Here is a 24,741-nt window from a genome sequence, read left to right on the forward strand (position 1 = left end):
ACGCTCAAGAAACTGCTTGGCAAACTCCTTGGCTTCAGGAGTATCTCCAAGATAGGCTCTGATGTAATCATGGACCTCATAGGGAGACTCCACTTCCTTCAGGAAAGAAACAAACGTGGGAACTGCAAAAAGAAGGCAGACCATGAGGGAATGCATGTTGATGCATGAACACACACATGCAATAAACACAAACTTTGGATTTCTGTTTCAAGTATTTGCTAATCTAGTAGCCATAGCACACAGCTTGCCCTTTTAAGATGCCTACAGTAAAGCCCTACGATGCAATGCTTCATCTATTCTGCAGTCAAGGCAAGGATAAGAAAGCCAGCTAATATGATGAGAAGGAAAAATAAACTGACAGTCCTAAGGGTATGTTAGCCCATCAGCTTTAGCCACTGCCAGCTTTAAAGCTCAAATTTAATGCCAGGCCCAAATGGAAAATACTCGCCTCAGAGCTGTCATCAATACAGTCTCTTTTTGGCTGAAGCACAACAGATCACACTCCACAGTGGCTGACCTGACCTGCAAGCACCTGAAGTTCAACAGCTAGCTCACTTGCAAGCCTTCTTTACCATCTCTTTTTCTTTAGAGTATCTTTGTTGCATTGAATTTTTTAACATGGAGAAGGGCAAAGCAAATCACAAGCCAGGAAGACTCCAGGACAACAGGCTGCCACCTGTGGCACAAAGTACCCTTGGAAGCATAGACGCTCACTGTTGATGCATGACTCACAATGGCACTGCAGAGCCATGGTGCCTCCTCAGACACCAGATGCAGCTAGTTAGTATACCACAGATGGGGCCAACAAATTACTTCTAGTACCTCTCCTCTAAGAGGAGGGAAGCTGTGGCACTGCAGTTATGTGAGGTGTATGTAATCCTGGCTCTTGGGGCAGCACTGGTTCCTCACTCAGGTTCAAGGGTCCCACAGAACCACAACTTTGCAGCGTGCAGATGCTGGAGCACAAGTATTTGCACAGGTCCACACTGGAGGCAGTAGGAAGCTTGCAGTGTTTTGCTACAAGAAGGTATCAGCTTGGGATCTTGGACTGGGAGCTCCCCTACGTGCCCTCGAGCAAATTAGTAAAAAACAACGAGTTTCACGCCAAAAAATGCTTTGCACAGGGGCATATGATGCTTTGACCGGCACTTGAAAGTGAACTGGATCCTCATCCATCTGCCTGATAATGCTTCCATGACCACCAAAAATCCTCAGCAGAGCTCTGGGTGGCAGACTTTAAAACTGTTTCCAATTCCCACTGATTTGCTATAGTTAGCCCAATGAAAACCATGGAGAAGATGATGCAGCCAGTTCTTCGGACTGCTATTTAATGATGCCATTTTGCTGACTGCATTAAAAACATTACTTTGATGTCATTACTTTCCCTCAGAACTATTTAGTCAGGAAACAAACTGGATATTGTTTCTCACAATGGATCATTAACATTCCTCCCCACCTCTTACCATCTAAGTTGTTGGCTGTGTTGAGTGCATGAAGCATCTGTTCACACCACTGAGTGAATCCATCCTGGGCTTTATTAACCCCCTGGAACAATTTCAACAGCTTCTCCTCTTCTTCCACCTTCTTGTTTTGTCTACTTGTAATACCTACAGATTTACTGAGATAAAGAAAACATAATAAATTACCAGACTTATCAACAGTATAGTATACAGTACAGTGTTACAAGACTGACTAGTTTACAAGATGCAGACACTGTTTAAGAACCAACTAATTTTCCAAGTAGATGACAAAATAAATTGTGAATGGTCACCTATTAGCTATTTTTGTGGTCAAAACAGATCCTGAGTGACAGAGAAAAAAAGGAAAACACATTAAGATGTCATAACTGCTAAGTGATCATCTCAGGAGTGGTAGCCTTTCTTTGCAAAAGCTCCTTCCCCAGTTCCTACCTGAGGCTGGCATTGCTTTTGTTTTTATTGGTCGAGTTACGAGGTCCCACTTCTTTCACTGCATCATCCCAGAAACCCATGTTTGAGTTTTTGGTATCAGCATTACTCCAGATGCTACTGACTAGGTCAGATGCCCACTGGTTGCTGGGATTAGTGTTTAGGGAGCCCCACACTGAATTCCCAATGCTGGTGTGCAGGTTAGAGTGCTGTTGAAACATAACAAAGAGATCCTGGTTATTAGCACCAGACCTGGCAGAACAGTAATGAACAGACATGGAGAACTGTCATGTACCGTTTCCCTCTACATACTGATTAGATAAATACCGTACGTACTGTAGTATTTCTGACTCTGTTCGGCTGCTGGTGCTGCTGTTGCTGCTGTTTCTGCATCTGCCTTGCCTCTTCCTGCTGTATCTCCAGCAGGGACTTGGTGGTGCCTGTTGGTTTGGTGACATTACCCCAGCCTGACAATTTTTGTTGCTGTTGCTGCTGCTGTTGCTGGAGGGCCTTCATTAGCTCACGCTGCTGACGCCTTTGCTGTTGCATGCAAGACAAAAGTGCTTGTCCGTACTTTCAGAAGATCATTACTATTCAAAAGTCTAGCTGGGAAACTGGTTTTAAACTAATTTCACTCTCTTCTGGAGAAGTCTGGCTGACCTATTATTTTTTGAGTTGTTACTGTTCCTCCAAAAAGGGAGACACTAAGTAACTAGTAAATACAAATTGCTCATTAGCCTAGGACAGAATAAATTTGGCTAATCATGATTGCAGCCAGCTAAGCATTTGGGGTCTTGGAGGAATACTTTGTCTCCTACCACCACTTGCCCCCCTGCCCCTTAAAATGCCCTCATCTTGTGCATATCTGCAAACAAATTACAGTATAGATGTGAAATAATTTTATATTGTTTTGTGAACATATTATACTCCTAGGGTTAAAAGGGTATAGTTTCCCCTCCTCTCAGATATTTATATTAAGAAGCTATGAAAACCTTCAAACAAGTACCTATTGAACCTATGCCTGAAAAAGATAGGATTTTACCTGAGTTATGTTATTTCAAGAAAACATTCCTCATCCTCACTCTTCCTTCTAATCACTTAATTGACAGTTAAGCAGTCACATATTTGAGTCCACTAACAAGTTACACTCTGTTTACACTATTTACCTCTTCTCGAAGCTGCCGTTCTCGTTCTTCTTCTAACTTTTGGATTTCTGCCAATGACAGTGTGGTCTGGGATTGGCAAGCTCCTGAATTTGATTGCTGACCCCATGTTGAAGATGAGGGGAGCTGGGCCAAAAAACCACATCATTAGGAATTACAAAACGTTTTACAGAATACCACTGAAGTATAATCATGAAAAATCAGTATAAGCTCGCAGCACAGGGGAAAAGGCAGGCCACCTTTAAACTTTAACAAAACATTGGAAAGTATAAAATGGTATAATTAAGTATTGGAAAATACACTCAAAGTGTAAACTGTATGTTTCTTTGAATTGCCCTCTGATGTATAATAGTGTCAAAGACACAGTGTATCAAGAATAAGGTAACACATAACTGCCTGAAAAACAACAATCAATTCTGATTTCAAGAACTTTAGAAACTCCAAGCTTTAGAAACTTTGCACTGGCCCTTGCTCATTGCAGCAGAATAAACATCTGTACTCATCTGTGAACCCCTTTCCAGTAAGTTTCTAGCGACTGAACCTTTTTCTTCTGTGTTTTGTAACTTACCTTCCTCTTGTTTCTCCCGTCACTTTGGAAGTCAACTATTTACCCTCTTCCCTCTCCAGATAGTTCATCCCTCCCTGCTCTGTTCAAGCTAGTCTAGACAGCCCTGAATCCTGCTGTGGTTTTAATTCCTACACTGAACTGAAGGAGAAAGCTGAACTGTAGAAACATGTTACCTTCATTTGTGCAAGTTGCTGCTGTTGCTGCTGTTGTTGCAGCCGTCGTAAAGCCTCCTGCTGCTGCTGCCTCTGTCTCATTATTTCCTTCTGGCGCTGGAGTTCCAGCTCCTTGCGCTTTCGCTCTTCTTCTTCAAGCCGCTGTCTGGCTGCCTCTTCCTCCATGCGTAGCCGACTTTCTTCAAGTCGCCGTTGAGCTTCCTCCTCTTCACGTGCCCACTTGGCAGCCTCCTCTTCCTTCCCAGGACATAAAGAAGAGTAAAGTCTAAGTAGACTTGGAAAATCTAAATTAATTCTACTCTGTGATATTGAGATCTTGACAGAACAGAGGTGCGCCTTTATATCTGTAATATGTGCTGTTTAGGTTGTTCATTTACCTTTACATTTCTCAGACAAGAAAGCCCAATAATATAGTCTATACCTCCCCAAATTATAAGTTTCCCATTGCTCCACCAAGGGACTCGGAAGAGAATGACATCTCCCTAGTTCAGACTAGCTAATTTCACACCACTTCCCTTCTAGGAATTATGCACCTTTCAACTCTGAGCTTCTATCTGCTTATACTACTTACAGTCAAGCACTGCTATACTTTCAATGGAATAAAACTTGACAGAAATAAAGGGACACGTGTTGACATGAAATAAGAAAAAAGATGACAAAGATGGTGACGTTTACTGTTGTTGCTGAACACTAGAGTTGCAAAGGAAAAGATCCTCCTGCTAACAAAGGAGATGACTGTGTGGTGGGACAGAAATGATGATGAATGAGAGTGGGGGGGGGGGGGGGGGGGCCTGAAAAAGAATTTTTAAATAATAACTGGCAATTCTGAAATGGACCTGGAAGTTAATGTGAAGCCAATCGTGTTTCAAGATTAGTTTGATTTAGGGACTGTGAGAGTATCAATTAGGGGGCTGGAAGCTCAAGTTCCCCGATATGGACTTCTAAAGCTGACCCCAAGGGAAAAAACCCTGTTAATAGTAAGACAAGAAAAGGGAAGAAAAAAGCTGAAACTTTGATAGTGGGTATAGTCTTGGCTATAGTACAGAAAGACTGGCAAAACTGATCATCTTGGATGACGTTAAAGATAACGATTCTATAGCGAAGCCTCAGAGAGTGACAATTCAAAACAAATTATTATTCTGGTACCTACTCTGCCTTTCTTTTGAAGAAAGGAGTAGAAATACCATGCTGCAAAGCCATTCTTAAGGCTCAAACACGAAGGAAAACAATCATTCAACACAAATCTCTTTTCCAAAGGGTAGATCAGATTCTGATAATTTTGTCTGAAATCAGGATACAGGTAAACGACCTATTTTTCATTCACTTCATACTGTCCACAAGCTTTGCCTTCCTCCACCAAAACTGATGGTCTTTCAGGCACGGATGCAACTTTCAAAGCTTGTTTGTTCTGGCAGCCTCCATAACCAGGCCATTTTTCACCTGTTTACGAATTAACTCCTCTCGCTGCCGTCTTTCTTCCTCTTCTCTTCTTCTCTCTTCCAATCTTCTAAGTGCTTCCTCCTGTTGTTGCCGCTCCTCTTCCTCCCGCTGCCGCCTTAGTGCAATTTCCTGCTCTCGTTGTCGCCTCAGGGCTTCCTCCTGGAGTTGGGAACAAAATGTCAATCTATAAATGCCATTTTATTGATGAACTGCATCAGAACACAGACTACAACATGGTCTGGCCAGATAAGTGGCCTCAAGAAAAGCTCCTTAGCTCCAAGCTAAGTGCTACCAAAACAACTATATTAAACAACACAGACCCACATGTTAACAAGTTTTTTTGATGCAACGTGCATCTCATACATAAATGAATTACTTTAATAAAGAAACACATGAAATCGGTGCCTGTCTTTGGTTTTAAGAATGGTGTTGAGAATGAAAACAAAGGGTGAGACTCCTCTTTCCAATATGTACTAACTGTACTTGAACATATATATATTTTTAATGTGTGGGTATCGATAATTCCTTTTTTTGGGTGTCAGCTCTAAGTTGGTAGCTTTTTCTACTTAGAGGATTTTCTAAACGCTGACTACTCAAGTGCACTACAAAACTCAAACCATATCTCCAGACACCAGAAATAAGCTTAAGGAGGTCAGTGCACTTAAGGACACTATAAGTCCCAGAGATGTGGAATTTCATGAAAGGGCTTTGACTGCACTATTCCTATACTACTTAAATATCATGGGTGACAAAAGGTCTCTTGAAGGCTTTGATTTTGGGCTATCCCTAAATTATTTAAATAGCTTCCAATAAATTATGTTTTGCCTTCCAAGTAGCAAAACTATTAACTCAAAAATAAAAATCAGCACCCTTTCCTACTGCTCTGAAGAGCAATATAAACAGAAGCTTTTCCATTCTGCTACTTGCTTTTTGGAAGAATAGGGCACAACCAGCCTTCTGCTGGCCTCCTGTATATTGTTAAACAGGAGTGCATCCGTGCAACTTTTCCCCTAGTTCTTTCCCTTGCATATAATAGCCTTGCTTTTTGCTGCATTTTCTGATCTCTGAAGTCCAGCAACTGTGTTAAGGCCACCCTGGTTTTCATCCCTCCTATTCTTCTCTCCACTTTCTGACTTAATCCTACCAGCCCAACCCAAAGGTCCTACTTTTTGGACAATAACTTTTTTTAAGCTTTCATAAATACGTTTTCCTTTTGAACAATCAGTACTGTGCAATTGTACACTTACAAGTTTTTTTTATAAGCAATACATTATTCACAGGATGAAGGGACACTAATTGTGCAACATGGATATAAATTTTGAACTCTGGTAAATCAAGGAAATTAATTCTGAAATCGAAGGCCATTTTACTAAATCTGATACCAAATCTTCATATACACACAGCACAAACTGCAATACAGTTCACTGAACAACTGGACCAGATTTCTCTCTGACAATGGCTAACTTCAGATGTCTACAATGTAACTGTCCAGTAGACAGAACATTTTTATAAGCAATCATATGGCACTGAAGAGCTGCTGGCTGCAAGCCAAGAAGTAATTCATATTCCTGTATATCACTTAAGTGGTTTAGTGCTAAATGTAAGTGCTGTAAGTGTAAATTTTTCTTCCGCTAGCTGGACATAAAACAGTAGCCTGTGAATCATTTTCTCATTAATCAAATCCTTGATTTGTCATATTCACAAAAGCTTCAAGCACAACACAAAACACCTAGACCATTTTGTTACTTGGGCCTGTAACTGAATTAATTGGACACATGCAGACAAGTCACAATAATCAAGTGTCCCCAATAAAAGTGCTGAAAAATTTCTGCTTGTTTCTTTTGCTGAAAGTCTACTGAGGAGGCTGGAGGTGTGCCAGTCTGTTTTGTTTGACTAGAGACCACACACCAGGATCTCAGCTCAGGATGCCTAGCTGCCAGCCAGGCTGGGGGGGAGAGGGGGGGGGGATGCTCGGCACTAGTCATTAACATAACACGTAGTACCTGAGAGAGATGAACAAAGTCACCAAGTCCTCCTATATGACAGCAGTTCATTGACATCTCTGCCCTACTTCCCCTTTGGGAAGTGAGACTAGAATTGCCATTAATAAAACTGTAGGGATCTTTCTTGCTCAGACATGCCAAGAGAGACACTGTTGAATGACAACAATTAAAAAAAAAAAGACTTCTCTCCCCTAGAGAACTAAAGATGAACAGTGTTGTACCAAAATGAGGAAAAAAAATCTGCAAGATTATGAAAAGCTGGGAACCACATGGCTGATGTGATTCTTTTTTCCTACTCTTCACAGCTATAGAAAAGGTTGTCTTAATATTTACTTCTGTATCTTCATCTACATCTATTCAATATTTTTGTTTGAGCATGTGACCAAAAACATTCAAAGCTCTCCAGCTTTCTGTCACTGACTTGTATGGGAAACAGACTCATTCCTTTGGCTCTTACTGCTCCCATATTCATGGCTTCCTGCTCCAAGAGAATCCCAATATTCTTTAGCATCTTTTCTAATAATTGTTTTCAAGCACACATATCTTGCTGTACAGACAACTTATTTCAGATCTTTTAAAATACCTATAATATTGCAGAAAATCCTTAAGTAGCAAGCCTCATTTCAGTAGACTCTGGATTCTTAAATAAAATATTATAGAATTTTTTGCAGTTAGTAACACCTGCAATTCTGCTTGTCTATGTTACTAGGGCTTACAAATCTTTTAGTTTTGTAGATCTCATCTTTGAACCAAGTACTTTGAAGGGAGCACTAAAGATATAATTCAGAGAAAACAATTATTAGCTAATTATTAAACCTCAAATTTTGTTCCTGAAAGCAATCAATCATTACAAAATAGAAAATATCAGACCAGAAACAAAAATAAGAAATACAGGAGCTACACAAGCTGGGCATTACTGTTTGCAATTCTACAGTGCAAGTAATTGATGAAAACTATGAACAGAACTGGATTCAACATTTGGTATGACATTTCATCCTACAGAATTGAATTTCTATGAGTTATTGTTTTTATTTAGAATTCACCATCAACAGCGTATTTACTAACCTTATATACTAGTCTTTTATGCAGTATTACATCAAAAGCCTTCCTGAAGTCCAGGCAGATTAAGTCTACTGCTTCACCCCTCTCAGCTCTCACTGTCATCTCCTCAAAAGAAGTTAATCAAATTTGTTAAGCATCATCTCCTCTGTATAAATCCATGCTAATAAATCAGTTCATCCCTGATTCTACAATGCCTTCCAGTACAGAAGTCAGATTCAAATATTAGACCAGTTTGTTTGTTTTTTTTTAAATACAGAATACAACATTATTCTCTTTCCAGAGAAGTGCTTAAACTCTTTTGTTACCTTTTCAAGACATTACTGCTCGGAATTAAGCATTGTGGCAATTATTCAATTGGTAATGAACTAAGATACTTGCTGTGACTGTTTTTCAACCCCATTCTGCTTCTTCCTTGTAAATAATTATTTCCCATGACATCTCAGTAAGGGAGAATCAGATTGTTTACTGTACAAATCCAAAGTGGACAAAACACTTTGGAATTTAATGGACATTTCTAAGAAGTTATACACAGTAGCAAAACTCGGTCTGAAAAGAAACAACGCAAGTCTATTTATTTGAAGCCGCCATGGATGAAACACATTGAGTTACCAGGTGATCAGCTGAAAAATTAGTTATTATTAAAACAGGTCTAAAGCAACTTAACTCGAAAGTTAAACTTTTGAGTGTATTATTGCTTTAGTGCTACAGTAAAGCTTGAACTCGAACATCAAAGGATGCTTTTCCACTGTATACCATAATGACTTGCTGTACACAAAGTAGATATATTAAAGCAAGGAGCCATTTATTTATAGACTTGATTCTTAAAGATACCATGAAAGCTAACTACATATCACACTGCAGTCTATTAAAAGAGATCTTCAGTGACAAACCCAAACACTGAGTGAATTGAGGTCTATGACTAACTTACAAATAAAACTAAAGATTCTAGAGGCTTCCTCAGAAGTGTCTGATCCTCAAACCAGGAAACGCGCTTTACAACTGCCTACCTAAGCACATAGAAAATATTATAAAGGACAAAATTATTTATTACTTTCGCCTATTATTCATGTGCTACTTTACAGGGCATTTATTGACTAACTCCTCAGTGAATAAGCTCAACAATGTCCTTGCCCTTATCCTTCACATGCAGAGTGAAAACTTTAACTTTCACTGTCTTTCCCTCCTACGACACTTAAGGAACAATTAATCTTTCTTCCATACAGAATTCAGAAGTAAACGCTAGAAACGTCAAGCTAATAATGTCTCCATTTCGTGTTCTTGCAAGATTAAGAACATACTACAACTCCTACATTCCTTCTCCTACTGCAACACAGATCACATCATTCATCCCTTCCTTTCCCAAATATCAACTCAAGAAAATAAAGCTGAAAGACTCTACAACATAACCCAGATAGTCATTTATTCAAAAAAATTATTTACTAAGTTAAAAAAAAAAGGGAAAAAATAAGCTAAATGTTACATCGCTTTTTTTTTCCACTATAGCCCTCTACAATTTATTCATTTGAAACAGCTGCTCAAGCTCCAGTCTACTCCAGAACATACCCTTATCAAAACACTACACTGCATAAATGGTGAATAAAGATTAAACATACAATAACTGGGCAACTAACTAAAGTCTAATATTGACACTAAGAAGTTGGGAGGGAATATTCCACACGGAATAAAGCCTCTCAGCTCACAAACAGGAACTTATCTTGAAGTGAACCATCAAAGCCCATTTCTCAGATTGCAATTTGGGCTCTTAAACTTAAAATCAAGAACAGAAGAATCATTTCATATACTCACATGAAAAATATTAGAACTGTCTTCATACACACCTACCAAAGATTAATTAGACCCCACAGGTTTCTTAAAGTGAGTTTTATGAAGTATTAAAATTAGAGATGAACTACATTGAGGAAACTCACTTGCTTCCTGCGGGCCAGTTCTTCTTCTTCCCGTCGTTTCCTCTCATCTTCCTGCTGCCTCCTAAGTAGCTCTTCTTGTTGCCTCCGAAGCTCCTCCTGCCTTTTCCTCTCCTCTTCCTCTCGTTTGGCCCTCATTTCCACTTCTCTCCTCTCTTGCTCTAGCTACAATTCACATAAAACTCTACTCAGATGCAGGTAACGTATTCCTACACCATTTCTTAGGGCAACTCTGCTGAGATCATAGTAACAACATAACAGATGAAGCCTCCGACAGATGCTCTCCCTTAATTGTAATTTTACCTATCAGCTGGCTGCCTACTGGGGTCAGATTCCTGAAATAGTCTAGAACAATTTCTGACAATTTCTCTTCTGCAATGAACACCAGTTCTCTAGTCAGTCTTTCTACATCAGCTCCTTAAAATAACCTCTGACTTTAGAAGCTAGTAGTGAGTTGCTTTGCAGTCATCATAAAATAATCAGTTTCAGGAAACGTACAGAATCATACAGGTTCAAACTTACAGAAATAATTTAACACTAGAGTAAGTGTGAAACAACCCCGACAAAGAGGACTCTTACGATTCCCCAAACCAATTCTGGTGAAAAGATGCAAGGATTAAGAGAACGACTACCTGCTCCTGCTCAGGGTTTGGCATGACAGCTCATGATGATCACATTTTAAAACAGAGGTGGCTAGTGAAGAGTTTTTAAGTCACAAGTGTAAAAAATATAACCACTACTTTAGAGGTCAGTAGTACCTCCACAGCAATGGTTTCCAAACAGCAGTCCACAAGGATTTCATAACTGGTTTCTATAACCCATATCCTCTTTATGGCGTTTTCCATGAAAATCTAGTAAAAATTGTACAGAGTAGCCCGAGGATTGAAGAGCTAGTAGTCTTCCATTGGCTCAAGTAACACAGTTACACTGCAGAACAGCAATCCCAACTTCTTACAGTACAAAACAGTTTCTGACCTTTGCAGCTTTGGCCTTCTCGAGCTGCTGAAGTTGTTCTAGAGCTGGTCCCTGAGCTGCAGTATCAATGGGGAGATCCCAGACACTGCTTCCTTCCCAGACTAGATAGTGAAGAAAACAAACATTGACAAGCAAAAATAAGCACATCACCAAAAAGCAACTGAAAGGGGAAAATCTTGTGTATGCAGTTACTATATTTTATGAACTAAAATCATGACAATACATTAGCCTAAAATCATGACAATACATTAGCCTAAAATCATGACAATACATTAGCCTAAAATCATGACAATACATTAGCCTAAAATCATGACAATACATTAGCCTAAAATCATGACAATACATTAGCCTAAAATCATGACAATACATTAGCCTAAGTCAGTAGAGGGCCACTTTATCTTCCTGTAGAACAAGGCTTGCCCGTTACTGAAGCAAGGCTGGGTTTCCTACAAAATTCTCTACAAGAACCAGCTATTCAAACTCCTCCCATCAGAGCAGAACACCTTTATAATGTAACACGCAATCCCTTTGGATCAAGACTTCCTATAACCATAGGAAAAATTACTGTATTCTTCACAGCTCTCAAATGAAACTTAAACTGCAAGACAAAGTAGCCTGAACCAGTTAAAAAATACTGATGCAGAAATAATTTCCCCTAGCGTCAAAAAGGGAGCGATTGTCTCAAAAGATGCTGGCTCTTAATCCATGAACTTTTCTCAACATCTGACGCATGCTAAGCATCTTACCTGTAGGTTGTGAAGCTGACTGAAGTTCCCATATTGAGCCAGTGTCCGGCACTGACACAGACCTTGTAACAGGTGGCATCATGTTCTGTTCAGATATTCTGTAATACCAACAGGAAGAGTCAACATGGCACTTCCAGGGAGATGGGTGCTCTGAACATGCATGAGATTCAGTAACTTGTAACATACTCTTTTCCTTCCACACCTCTATTTAAAACAAAAATACGATGTGGACAATACTACTTGCTTGCAGAGTTCTTGCCCATCTCATCCCTGCTACCAGGTCAAGGGCTAAGCCAGCTACTGCTACAGTTCTGCATTTGCTGCTTATAGGCTAGTTTGAGGAACAAGCATCCAGTATTGCAGAACTCAACTGGCAAAGACATTCTGTTACCAGCACAACAGATCTGTCGAAAAGGTATGATTTCAACTATAAGATTTTCCTCCTCATTTTCATAAACATTCTCTGAGGTGAAGGCTACATATATAAAGAAGTATTCGACATCCTGCAACTGTTTCATATTCACACAATCTTTAAAACATGTAATGCTCAAATATGAGCAAACTTGAATAGGATGGACAAGTTTATAATTATCATTATATACAAGTTAGAGTATAGGAAGAATCGTATTCCGTTCAAGTCTGGGCTAACTCACCTCATCTTCAGGGCCTGGAACTGTTGCAAGAGAATAGCGAGCTGCTGCTGCTGCTGAGATGAGAGGGCTGCCTTTTGCTGCTGAGCCAGCACCTGTGCATATTGTTGTCTTCAAAAGAGAAGCAGAGAATCACTGGTATTTGTTCACTTGCTTATTTATATAATGCCCAAGTTGCAGAAGTTGCGCACAGATTCATTCTCCGGGACTAATGCCCACTGACCTATACAATGTACATGCTAAATACTAGAGGAAACCACAGAATGGGGCCTTGGAAAGAATCAAAATACAAGAATACAACAAACCGGCCCACACAAGCAGAACCAAATTTCTCTTCACCCTCAACTATGTCAACTGGTTATTGCTGTCCAATGTTACTCTTGTAAGCTGTGCAACACTACTTCCCTTTTTCTATAAATTACATACAGATTGCTCAAATTAATCTGGCTTTGATGACTGCCCACCTATACAAATCAATCTCTTCCCCAGTATGTCAAAGCATCCCCTAGTACCAGGGCAGGCTCTTGCCTTATCAAATCATAAGCTGACAATCAGTATTAAAAAAAATCATAATCACAGCACATGCTTGAACAAATAGTCTATCTGATTGCTTTCTTTTCTCCAAGCTCCTACAAAACAAGTTGTTAGGAACTGGCCAGAACTGAACAACTGACAACTTTGGCAAAAATGGATGACAAACTGCTTTCTCCAGCAGTTACCTTCCAATGATCTTCAAAACGCTGAGCAAGCAGACCAAAAGTAAGTTCTGCCTTCTCCATCTCCAGTTCAAAAAACATGTAGCTTTCCCCTGACTCCAAAACTTCCGAACTGCATTACAAGAATAGCTGGGATTCAGTTTGACTATAACAGCTACCTATACAGCAGGTCTCACCAAAGTAGCTATGCATGACACCAAAAAAGACTCTGAAAAGTGTGCCTGAGGTAGCCACACTCTGTCCTAATCCTGTAGATTATCGAGCCTCTGGTGTTTGTGGAAGCAGGCTATTGCTGTTGGAGGTGAAGCACTCCCAGACCCATTGCCCAAGGAAACAATGACAAGAAGCTGAACCCAGATGATTAAAAATGCAGAGCAGAACACAGCCACTGGAAGATCTCTGGGACTGGCAGTCTTACTGTATTAAGAGATGCTGATACTGGAGGTGCTGCATTTGGATCAGGGCCAACTCTTGTTGTCTAGTCAGCCGCTCTTGGTCCAGCTCGCCCTATATTTAGGAATAAAACATTATATTTTAATAACATATATATAATAACAGTAGCAGTATATTGCAAATGCAAGCAACGTAAAAATTGCATTCTGAATTGAAAAGACAAAGAAAACAGAAAAATACCTAGACAGAGATCAACATTTACAAACAAAGCCTGTAGTATGGTGACTGAAATACACAGCACTTATGTACCACAGGACCAAGCCTTCCAGCCACAGACTTAGCAAAACAAACATTTTTAAATTGAGTGTCTTTTCTTAAAAAGGTAACACAGGGCTCAACTTTGGTGCTTGGAACACCTGCAGTTCCAAGACAGAGCAGTTGACACATAAATAATTCAATTTCCATTTGTTACAGGACTATTTGAAGACTGTAACTGTCACATAATTACCAGATGTGGAAGCGGTGCTGGACCTGGAGTGAAGGGAACCCTGCCCCACATTTTCATGATGTCTCCCAGTGGCTGGAAAGTCTCATCACAGGCTCTCTTAACCAACAGTGACATAGTGAAGTATCCAGCCTGGAACCACTCTGCCATCTCCTGATTACTGAAAGGACCTGAAATAACACCAACCAATACACATCGAGGGGAAGGGGAAGTAAGGCCAAGTTGAGCATATTGGAAACAAAGAGCATGGTGCTTGTTAAAGTAACACAGTAGCTAGCATTCCTGACTCATTCACTTGTCTGGACAGACAGTACATTCAAGGCTGAAGTGTCAATGCACCTACCTAGATCTTTACAGTGGCTACAGCATTGCCCCAGATAGTCTTTACTGAAAAGTGCATTACTGCTTTTACCATGCATTGGAGGGAGATGAAAGCCAAGCAGCCATGGTGGCGTGGAGCTTGGTCCAGCTAATACACATCCTGCCTTCCAGCAAAGCTCACTACTTTTGGGCTCAGCATCACGTTGATGACAGTTGCAATTTCCGGTTTGGACCTCAGCAGTATCCGCTAGCTGACAGTGCTAAAAGCACAAGTGCTAGTTTCCCCACATATATTGCACAGATAATTAAACAATCTTAGCCTGTTTCAACTCTTGCCTTCAAATCAGAGGAATCCATATTTTTTATGGAAGTTCTGTGTCTGGAACTTAGCAGATGAGCAGATTCACCTCTGAGTGCAAGATTACATTTTTTAAGATAACGAGGAAACCAGTTTCTCTTTTCCTTTCTCAAAAAGCTACACTTTTCCTTCTCTTCCTCTTTTTTCCTGAGAGAGATTTCAGTCACTCCCTTCAAAGGAGGACTCCTATACTAATTTTACATATCCAAATGGACACAAAGCCAGTATAAAAAAAGAAAGGTTATTTATCAGAGTAAGAACCACGTAAATACAATTTTTGCAAAAATATCTTCTGAAAAGCAAGAATGTTCAGCAATTCTTGCCTTCTCTGTAAAATTATCTTTAGAAGGTAATTCCTCCCAGAGAATATGAAACCACAAGAGTTATCCCAAGAAAAAATTACGTGGGAGTGTTTACTTCTGGAGATCACATTCAAGGAAGTACTTACTCCAGTGAAAAACTGTTAGACCATCACTGAGCAATAAACACTCAGCAGTGACTAACATACAGTTTGAAGCACACTGAACTAATATCAACACTTTATAGTTAATATCCTTTAAACTTAAAGGGGTGAGAAGAAAACCCTAAAGATGTGCAATACCTGCAGACAAGAGACTGGCACAGATCCCACAAACAACACCCCCTCAAATCCTATTTAGAATTCATAGCCAAGGAAGTCATTAACACTAAACAGCATTAGCAACCACTAGTGAAGTACAGCAAGTAAGGAACTCGCTGCTTAATTGCATTTTTGGGAGGCAGCTAAGCAGCTACTAAGACAGAGCCCTGAGACCTCTAAAAGAAAAGTATCTTCTAAAAGCAAAGATGCAAGTATCTCTATGAAAGGCCTGTTCCTACTTCCATTGCAAAAAAATTGAAGTTTAAGTGAAAACTGCAAGCATGAGACAGTTGGTATTACACGAACTAATAACGCACTGGCTGCATGTACAATTTAAATTGAGATTATGTATGAGCACCGGCTTGTGAAAACTTGTTTTCTCTTTGCTCTGGATTCTAAACAAACTACCCTTCCCTGAATACTCAATGTCTTTGGGCTGAGATTTAGAAAACTGATTTTAATATTTCTCATGGATTCTTCAACAAGCTACTGAATGGTCACATTCTTGTTTTGTTTCCACTGTTGTCTGGAAATCTAAGTAACTATTAGCATGAAAAACAGGTTTTAGTCTAACCTCAATTTACAGAAACATGAAGTGATGGCAAACCTTAGCCACAATAAAGTATAATTCTGGACATGAGGCATGCTGAGTTGATAGGGGCAGTGATGGGTAGAAGGATCCATTTTCAAAACCTAGTTCTAGAGTGGTAAATTCCCTGTGCTGCTTTTGTAAAAAAAAAAAAACACATTAGTATCTGTTGGTGGTAATTTTGTGACGAACTCTAACAGTTCTGTGAAACAAAAGAGGAAGTGTAAAGGGCACAGACCTACCCTGAATTTCTCCTTGTGGATCTTTGTAGTACCACTTCTGCATGGCTTCATGGAACAACGGCATAGAGGAACCCTTTGCTCTGTGCTCTTGAATTTTTGCTGCTAGTCTTTCATCATCAAGGGCACTGTCCTGCAGGTATGCCACCATTTTCTCTGCTTGCTGCAGGAGACATCAAAACCAGCAAGGAATACAAGAGTTAGATGTGTGCTTACAGATTTGAAAATGAGTGTGCCAAATACAACAACCTTGTACTACCCAGTGCTGAAGGGTGTAGCAGGAGTTACAGGCAACTCAAGGACTGGTGTAATTGCACCACAAACCCTGAGTTTAGTCTACCACCTTGTCAAGAGTCCTGAACAAGCACGGTTCACCTGCTTAAGTAAAGCTTTAAAACAACTTGCCAAAAAGGTCCCACACAGTATCATGGTGAAAAATAAAACAGGTATGGGAGCAATATCATGAAAAATGCTCTACATCCCAGGAGTCACTAAACTTTCATGAACACAGTCTGTGCTTCGTTTATGTATTATTTTTTTTCCCAATATATTGGGCATACTGTTTTATGGTTTCTCAAGGCAAATGGTAAGGCTACTTGACAGTGGTCATAAGCACTAGGATCTCTAGCTCTTTAACACTAGGTATAGTACCCTTATTCTGAAAAATACCACATAGGCTTGAATTATTCTCCAAAAAAAATAATGAAGGGAAGAAAAGTAGCTTTCAGTATACACTGTGGAGTGTAAAGTTTCAGCTGCATTTCTGTTTTTATGGGCTTCAAATATTTTTTGCATTCCACATTCCTCCAAGTCTCATGATTATCAACAACAAAGGAATTTGAGAAATTTTACCTGCTCTAGGTGTTTGAGGCCCTCTTCATCATCTGGGTCAGTGGGAATGTTGCCCATGCCTGGAGCAGCTGTGACAGGTGTCTGAACTGGCCGCAGAGCAGGATTTGAATTGGAAACAGGAGGAGAAAGATGAGCAGGAGAAGCTGTGTCTGCAGAAATCTGTGGCAAAGGTTGAGCAACAGAAGCCAAATCTAAAGAAAAATGTTAGAATTAGTTCCTTATCTTTAACATAAGGGAAAATGACTTTTTAGAACTTACTGTAGAAAACATTCAACAGCTCAAAATTAGCACCAAAGCAAAAGTATTTTCATATCTTCCTGTACGTATGACTACACATTGGTACTGTTAACAGCACAGGCACCCAACCTAACTTCAAGGAACAAACAGTTTAGTTCTACCAGTGCAGAACTCAGAACATTTCAGCATATCCCATTCCCTGGCCACATACATTTGTCCAGACTGATCTGCTCTACCACAATGAGGCACACCCACAACTAGCCCATGTTTCTCTAGACTGCATTGCAATGTGAAGTACCAGTGCACTGCAAGCATTTGAGATGGCATATCTAACAAATCCTGTACTTATAGACCAGTTGGTGAATTCCAGCTTTTCATCACCATAATCCAGTCCTTGTCTCTTAAAAGAGACCAAGACTAATCACAATAAGTAACTGAAACTTATAAATTTATCTATCAAGTTTATCACCTTCCCCTCTGTTGGGCATTTTGGCTGGCGGTGTGTTCTCCGTTCGATTCTCTTTATCTTCTGTTTTTTCTGTTCTTTCTGGCACAGACTCTTCCTTTCTTTCAAAAAGGCTCGTCTGCAGCGGGTCTGGAGGCTGGGATTTCGGTGGGGTATCTGACCTGGCAGTCGGTGAAGATGTTTGGACTGCTTCTTCCACTGCTTCTGTAACATTGCATGGTTCTGTGTAACTGAATTAACGGAAATTCTACACCACAGTATAGAACAGATGCATGAGAAATCCCCCTTACCTGCCACTACTCTATCTGTTTTCTCCCCCTCTTTCTTTGTGGTCTTTTCATGATCTTTGGCTTCCTCATGGTGGCTCCCTTCAGAGTCAGATCTTTCTTCCCCTTCCTCCACAGGTCGGAAGTCCATCTCCTGTTCCTCAGGGATTGGCTCCTTCTGCACCTTCTACAAAGTCAACATGATCATCCATAATCCACCCGACATAACAGGACATTTGCTCAGAGTAAAAAAAAGGGCCCAAGACAGCTTTTCACCTTTAAAGAGAGAAACGCTCCAGAGGAGTCAAATGTTCCCATTTCTTCTTCTGCATCTTCTAAGCACCACTCAGGGAGACTGTCCCTGTCGTCATCCATGCTGCCACTTCCACACCGTACTCGCCGATAACCCCGTTCATCATCTCGTTCCCGGAAATCGAATTCAAACCTCCGCCGTCGCTCCATGTGTTCTCGCCAGCCTGCAGAACGAGGGCCGTCTAAGGTAGGGGGAAAGTAACTTTACAAGACAGTCCCGGGGGTAGTAGCTTACTTGGAAGGGTGAAGGGGTGGGTGATGAGATGACAAACAGTGACAGAAATTCAGAAAGCCCCTACAGGGTACAATCCACCTATGAAGAGGCATCTTAAAGGACAAGGGAAAGAAAAGGAGTATCTTACCATTAAGCGGGAGACTTTCAAATATTGTCCACTGTATATACCCATATTATAAATTGTATTATGAGCATTAAGAAACCACGTAAGCCTAAGAAAGCTGGGCTACATAATCTAAAACATGCTGGAGCACCAAAATAAGACCAGCAATACTAGATGCTGATTGAATTTACCAGCCATTGACTTAAATATTTTTTGGTATCTTTATATGTATAAGATTTTATATTTTCTTTTAGGCAATCTGAAAAAGTCACATCCTGAACAAACCATGCTTTTTTCCTCTTGCCCTCAGAGACACTTTTGTGCATATACATGAAAAATGGACTGACGACTGTTCAAATACCTTTGAAAGGACTGTTAAGTCTCTTGAATGGTAATTTTTTAGCCATGGAATACCAAAACTTGGAATGATAATAAGAAAAGAGGGAAAACTTCCCAAATTCAAGTATAATTTTGATTTCACTTTTCCTTCTAATCTATTCAGAAGACATCTTCATTCAGCCAAGCTTAAAACCCTCTGACTGCAATAACGCTATTTAAACTGTAAAGAACTTGCTGCTAAGGAAAACAAGTCAGGAATGAAAGGATTGTAGTGGAAGCTTTCCATCCAACAGAAGGTATCTTTACTAGAAAGGTGCAAAGCAAAAATGAAAGCACCTTAGTTTTTAGTGCTTTCAGTGGTGGCTGTGTTCTTTACTGGAGAAAAAAAATTCTTTTTTTTGGTCTCAAAATTTGTGCAGTTACACTGCTATCAAATGGCTACCAAAAAAATCACAGTAAACAGGAGAAACGTTGTCCTCTGTTCCATTTGCTTCATATGAATGAGGAATGTTTCCACATCAACGCTAATACCCTAAGTATTAGTATTAACCATGCAAAAATCCACCTTTGTCTCACAAATACAGGAAATGTAAAACAAACTCCTTCTAGAAATACTATGAACTAAGACTATATTTTATCAAGGAAACACAAAAGGTTAGACTTTAACAAGGTCTTCACTATACCCTATGTGCTTATTTGCAAATAATTCCACTGTATAACTTAATCTATGCTTCTAGTTATGCCTTGGAAACAAATAAATAACATTTTTGGTATGCAAAACTGTCAATCAATGTTCTGAGTCAACCCTTTTAATGTCATTAAGGAAAAACGTAAGGCATAGTAAGCTTGCACTTATCCCATCTTTTCTGCCTGCTTTAAAGTAGTTCTTAACATCTTAGGCCTGTTATGTCAACCTCTTGTTCATTGATAATGTCTCAAAAAATATGTAAGCAGAGATCTTCAGTTCACTGAAGATGCACTAATGGAGTAAGTACTCCAGAGAGCTCAAGTACACTTTTGGACATTCTTAAGATTCAGCTGGACAGGGTGCTGGGCCATCTTGTCTAGACCGTGCTTTTGCCAAGAAAGGTTGGAGGTCCCTTCCAACTTGGTATTCTATGATTCTATGAAGTAATAACCAAATCGTGCTTCCTCTTCAGAAGAGGATGCCTGCATCACACCCCGTGCGCCTCTGCCCACAGCGCCCTGGCCTCCAACTTAGTGCAAACTCAGGAGGTGCAGGTTTCTATGGGCCTTCTTTTCAAGCAAGGCATACATATGAACATCTCGTTTAAATGCTGCTGGATTTTAAAAGAACAAAAGCATCCCTGGGAGCAACCAGCAACTAAGCAGGACAATATAGTCTACCTGAAATAAAAGGCCTGACACTGAAATTCCGCTGACATGGCATCAGAACCAGTGTTAAGTTTACTTCCCCCCTCCTCATCAGAAATATCAATGCATCAAAACCAGGACTTCTTTTGGAATTGGAGGGCTTTTTCCAAGGTTTAAATGTGAGAGGTTGCTGACAACCAGGCTACATTTCTGATTAAAACCATGGGCAGACATCTCCTCAGTACAACCAGCAATGTCCATGTCAAGTTTCCCAATATGTGGAAAAAAAAGAGCTATGGCCTGAACCTGGCAATGTCGTATCATACAAACAGATTAATATCTCTGCCTGTTTGCTAACCTGGGGCTCGCAAATAGCTAAGCATCTCCAGCTCTCTTTTGTATAGAAGAGGAAAATTTGGTATTAAGAACTTTCTATACGGCCATAAATGGGCCATCTTGAGACCATGCATTGAGAAGAGCCTCAATTATTCTTAGACCGTTCACATCCCTACACCAGGAGCACAGGCTCTTCACAGTGGGACTCAGAAACATGGTTTTAGAATGTTAATTCTAAGCATTTTGTGAATTCCAGGTATCTTCAAAGTTCAAATTAAGAACTTAGAGATTTTGTTTACCATATGGTCTGCTTCCAAAGATTTAGTCACACAACCTCCTTTTATAGCCCACACATTTTCAGAGCTAGGTGGACAGGCAAAAAGAAGAGGCAAGTGGAGCAGACACATGCCCTTGTTTCTTAATAACAATAAAAGTTTATAAAAGCCTAGTTAGAATATAGTGAGCAACTCAGGTATGAAGTACAGGGCTGCCAATCTTTAAAGCAAGACAAAAGTAAAGCCAAATCTTAAGTTCTTACCTAAAGTTTTTTAACCAACAGTTAGGACACAAACATGCTTTAAATTCAGTCCTGTAGTATCATTAGGCACCAGTTATATGATCAAGATTCCAAGTTAAAAGAAATAACTTTAAGCTAAATTTACCCCTTGAAATTTATGGTGACATTATAGGTGAAAGAAAGGACTACTGGCTGCTTCAGGAAATCCAAGTACACCTTAGTCTCAATTAGTAATAGCTATTTATCTCTTAAAAGTTTTATTCTCTAATTCAGAAAAGACATTTCCAATGTATACTAAAACAATACTAAATACTAAACAAAAGACAAAGGAATAGTACACATTACTTATTTTGCATATATTGTATATGAACCTAGTTTTTATTTTGCTAATTTTAGAGCAATATTCTCAAACATACTTTAGCTGTTTTAAGATATTCAACAAGCACAAAGCACAACGCCCAAAAAATAAGCCATTTACTTGATTCTGAAAATGGAGTGAATCAAGATGAGTTTGAAAAGCCTTTCAAAAAAAGCAGCAACCAAAAAAATCTTTTTATGAGATTACAGACTAAGGCCTCTCTAAAATGTTTTTCAGGAAAAAGATCTTAATAGAGCTGCTTAAGCGAAGACACAAGATCATATCAGAGAAATTTTAAGCAAGAAGAGATGATTCCTATTTGTTAAGGATGACTTGGTAACAAAAAACAAAACCAAAAACATCTATACATCATTCACTACTTTTGAGACCAAAAAAAGATTTGTATATTTATCTGATAAAATGGACTTGCTCTGCAAATTTAAAGGGCAATCATTGTATGAATGCAAGAACTGAAACAACAGAAAGAAGGGGCTTTTTAGGTAAGCAGTCATTAAATCATTAAAAAAGATGGCTAAAAAAAGTAATTAAAAAAAAAATAGAGAACTTTGAAGCAGCCAGTGAATTTAAAGCTATGGTCACATTCTTCTTACAGATAGTTAACCCAGTATAAAGATCCTATTTCACATCTACAATAGCAGCAGTACCACATTTACCGAGAACAACTAGTAAAACAACTTTTCCATTGTGTAAGCCACGGAAAGATGTCTTCTCAGACTTCTAGTCCTAGTGCACAGGCAGTAGTATAAAAAGCAGAAAACCCCATAAACTCTGACTGGAATAGCCTGGTGATGCAATCCAGACAGTTTTCATGCTGCAAAACCAGACAAGTTTACATCCTTCTGAATTAAGTAGAAGAAAAAAAAAGGATTAGGCTTGTCTATTTTAAGGAGAAGTCTGACCGATTTGCTTCTTCGCTTTATTACCAGTACTCAGAAGATCCCTCACTTCATAGGAGGCATAGCCATGTGAGAGGAGAACAGTTTAAACACAGCATGGACACATGACAGATCCTCTCAACTACGTTAAGGGAGTTAACTTTAGCTACAATAAATCAGACAACAGAATCTGTGAAACTATACTTAGGGGCACAAGACTGCTTCAGCAGAAGCAGTCCATCCTCTCGATCGTTTATGCCTACTAAAAAAAGCATAAAATGAGCAGATTTAGGTCAGCCATCCTGCAGTAAACACAGCTGAAGGAGCAAGAGGAATTCAAAAGCTGGAAAAACAATGGTCTCTGGGAATCAAAGTATTCTTTGCTTAACAACAGAAGATTATAAACTCAAGCCTGACAACTGCTACGTTCTTCTAAACTGTTCTCACCCAAAAGAAAAAAAAAAGCAGCAAACAATCTAGTAGGAAGTATGCAGAGCCAAGTCAAAGGAAGATCCAGCTAAACAAATGACGACAGTACTCTGAAGACATTTCTCTATTTTTAACAGGACACATGATTAGTACTATTACCTAACAGCTGAGTAAGTACAAAGAAGCAGTTCAAGCCATGACAATTTGAGTTAAATTCATTGTTTAAAGCAAGAATGTGATTAAAACCATTTTGATGGTCCTGTGGCTACTACTAACAGGAGAATTGAAATACAGCTCTGACCAAAGCTGAGAGACTAGTACAATACAGCTGTCAAGTCAGTCTACCTCAAAATTAGCAACTTCTCCACAGATGCACAGAATTCTTAGAACAGGCTTTTTATTATACCTGCTAAAACTAACTTGTAAAGTGAAGTTAAGTTAGTTGTCTACTACAGCGAAAATTCAAGTAAGCAGTAATATTTCCTATGATGGAAGATGAATTTTCAAAACCTTCCTCAGAACATCTTCCAAAAAAGTTCAAGACATGAATGAACTTCTGAACTTTGAGGTCTATGCTTCCTTTTAAGCTAAAGCGTGCAGGCTTGTACTTGCAAAACACTCCACTCCTGAGTATCATGCTGCATCTGATTATCATGAGGTACAATCGTAGCTGGCCTGATGTCATCTGAACTGTGTAACAAAGCAGCAGTGTCTAATGAACAATTGTGACCAAACATTGGGGAAAAGAAAATTACATTCTTCAAAATTTGCCCCTTAGCCCTGCTCTAAATAGAAAACATCTGATAATAAATCTAGCCTTGGGCTTACTGCTGAATTTTAGTACAAGCTAACAGTTGTTTGAGGGCAGAGTAATATGTAGCTGTGGAGAGGGTTAGGAACAGAGGTAATGGTTGTTCACAACCACTATAGTACCGAAAGACCTTTGGGATGTTGAAGAGGGTGATAGACCCATTGTAAGAGCAAGCATGACTTTTTTTAGTTGAAGAAAAGTTGTCCACCTCAGCCTCAAAAAATGTCCCGTGCTTCCTTTGCTTCCCTATGAAGATGTAACAGTAGAAGAGCCACAATCCTCCCTCGGTTCCCCAGAAGCCTTCTGCAGTCAAAAGATACCCAAAACCAAGATCCCACAACAGGTATGACTGGCTAGCAGGATCTTTTCCAAATAGAAGGGAAAAAAAAAGTTTCAGCCATACTACCCAAATACCAAGCTCTGCTTTGTATTTCTCCTGCAACTCTAGCAATGCAATGCTGGAAAGCCAGTGAACCAGACTGACTTTGTCAGGCCAGGAAAGGGTGACACCAAACAGATGCCTGAAATTTAGCGAGACAAGACATCCTGTAACTAACTACAAGATGCATAGAGCAACATATTTTGAGATTTTCCAAGGATGCCTCTTGGCATTGCAAACACATTTGGAAAACTAGAAAGAGGCCAACAACCGGAATGGTTTAGTACCAGCATCACTCCGCAGCCTCAGATATGCTACCTAATGTAGGTAACTTCTCTCCCCTCAGCATCACAGCCACAGAGAAACAGTACTATTTAAAAAAACCCTGATTTTACCAGGCACATACACACCTAGAGCACAACAGACAAGCACACACCTGAAAGATATTGTTCCCTTAGATGTGTTAGGGTATTGAAGACATTAAAAAGAAAACAAAGGCACATAATTTTATGCTAATT

General features: G+C 39.6%; 1 protein-coding gene across 1 annotated transcript in view; it reads right to left on the reverse strand.

The window, feature by feature from the left end:
* Positions 1-24,741, reverse strand: part of GIGYF2 (GRB10 interacting GYF protein 2) — a 78,905-nt gene that overhangs the window by 4,502 nt on the left and 49,662 nt on the right. The window contains 18 exon segments of the mRNA XM_009319182.1: positions 1-122; positions 1,464-1,618; positions 1,911-2,116; positions 2,244-2,447; positions 3,074-3,196; positions 3,812-4,048; positions 5,252-5,410; positions 10,245-10,406; positions 11,217-11,317; positions 11,963-12,060; positions 12,616-12,723; positions 13,747-13,835; positions 14,230-14,396; positions 16,356-16,515; positions 17,205-17,395; positions 17,911-18,111; positions 18,198-18,360; positions 18,450-18,667. The exon segment at positions 1-122 is cut by the window's left edge and continues 6 nt beyond it. Coding sequence (XP_009317457.1) covers positions 1-122; positions 1,464-1,618; positions 1,911-2,116; positions 2,244-2,447; positions 3,074-3,196; positions 3,812-4,048; positions 5,252-5,410; positions 10,245-10,406; positions 11,217-11,317; positions 11,963-12,060; positions 12,616-12,723; positions 13,747-13,835; positions 14,230-14,396; positions 16,356-16,515; positions 17,205-17,395; positions 17,911-18,111; positions 18,198-18,360; positions 18,450-18,667 — 2,864 coding nt within the window.

The sequence above is a fragment of the Pygoscelis adeliae genome, unplaced genomic scaffold, assembly GCF_000699105.1.
Source record: "Pygoscelis adeliae isolate BGI_AS28 unplaced genomic scaffold, ASM69910v1 Scaffold30, whole genome shotgun sequence".
In the NCBI taxonomy this organism is placed as follows: Eukaryota; Metazoa; Chordata; class Aves; order Sphenisciformes; family Spheniscidae; genus Pygoscelis; species Pygoscelis adeliae.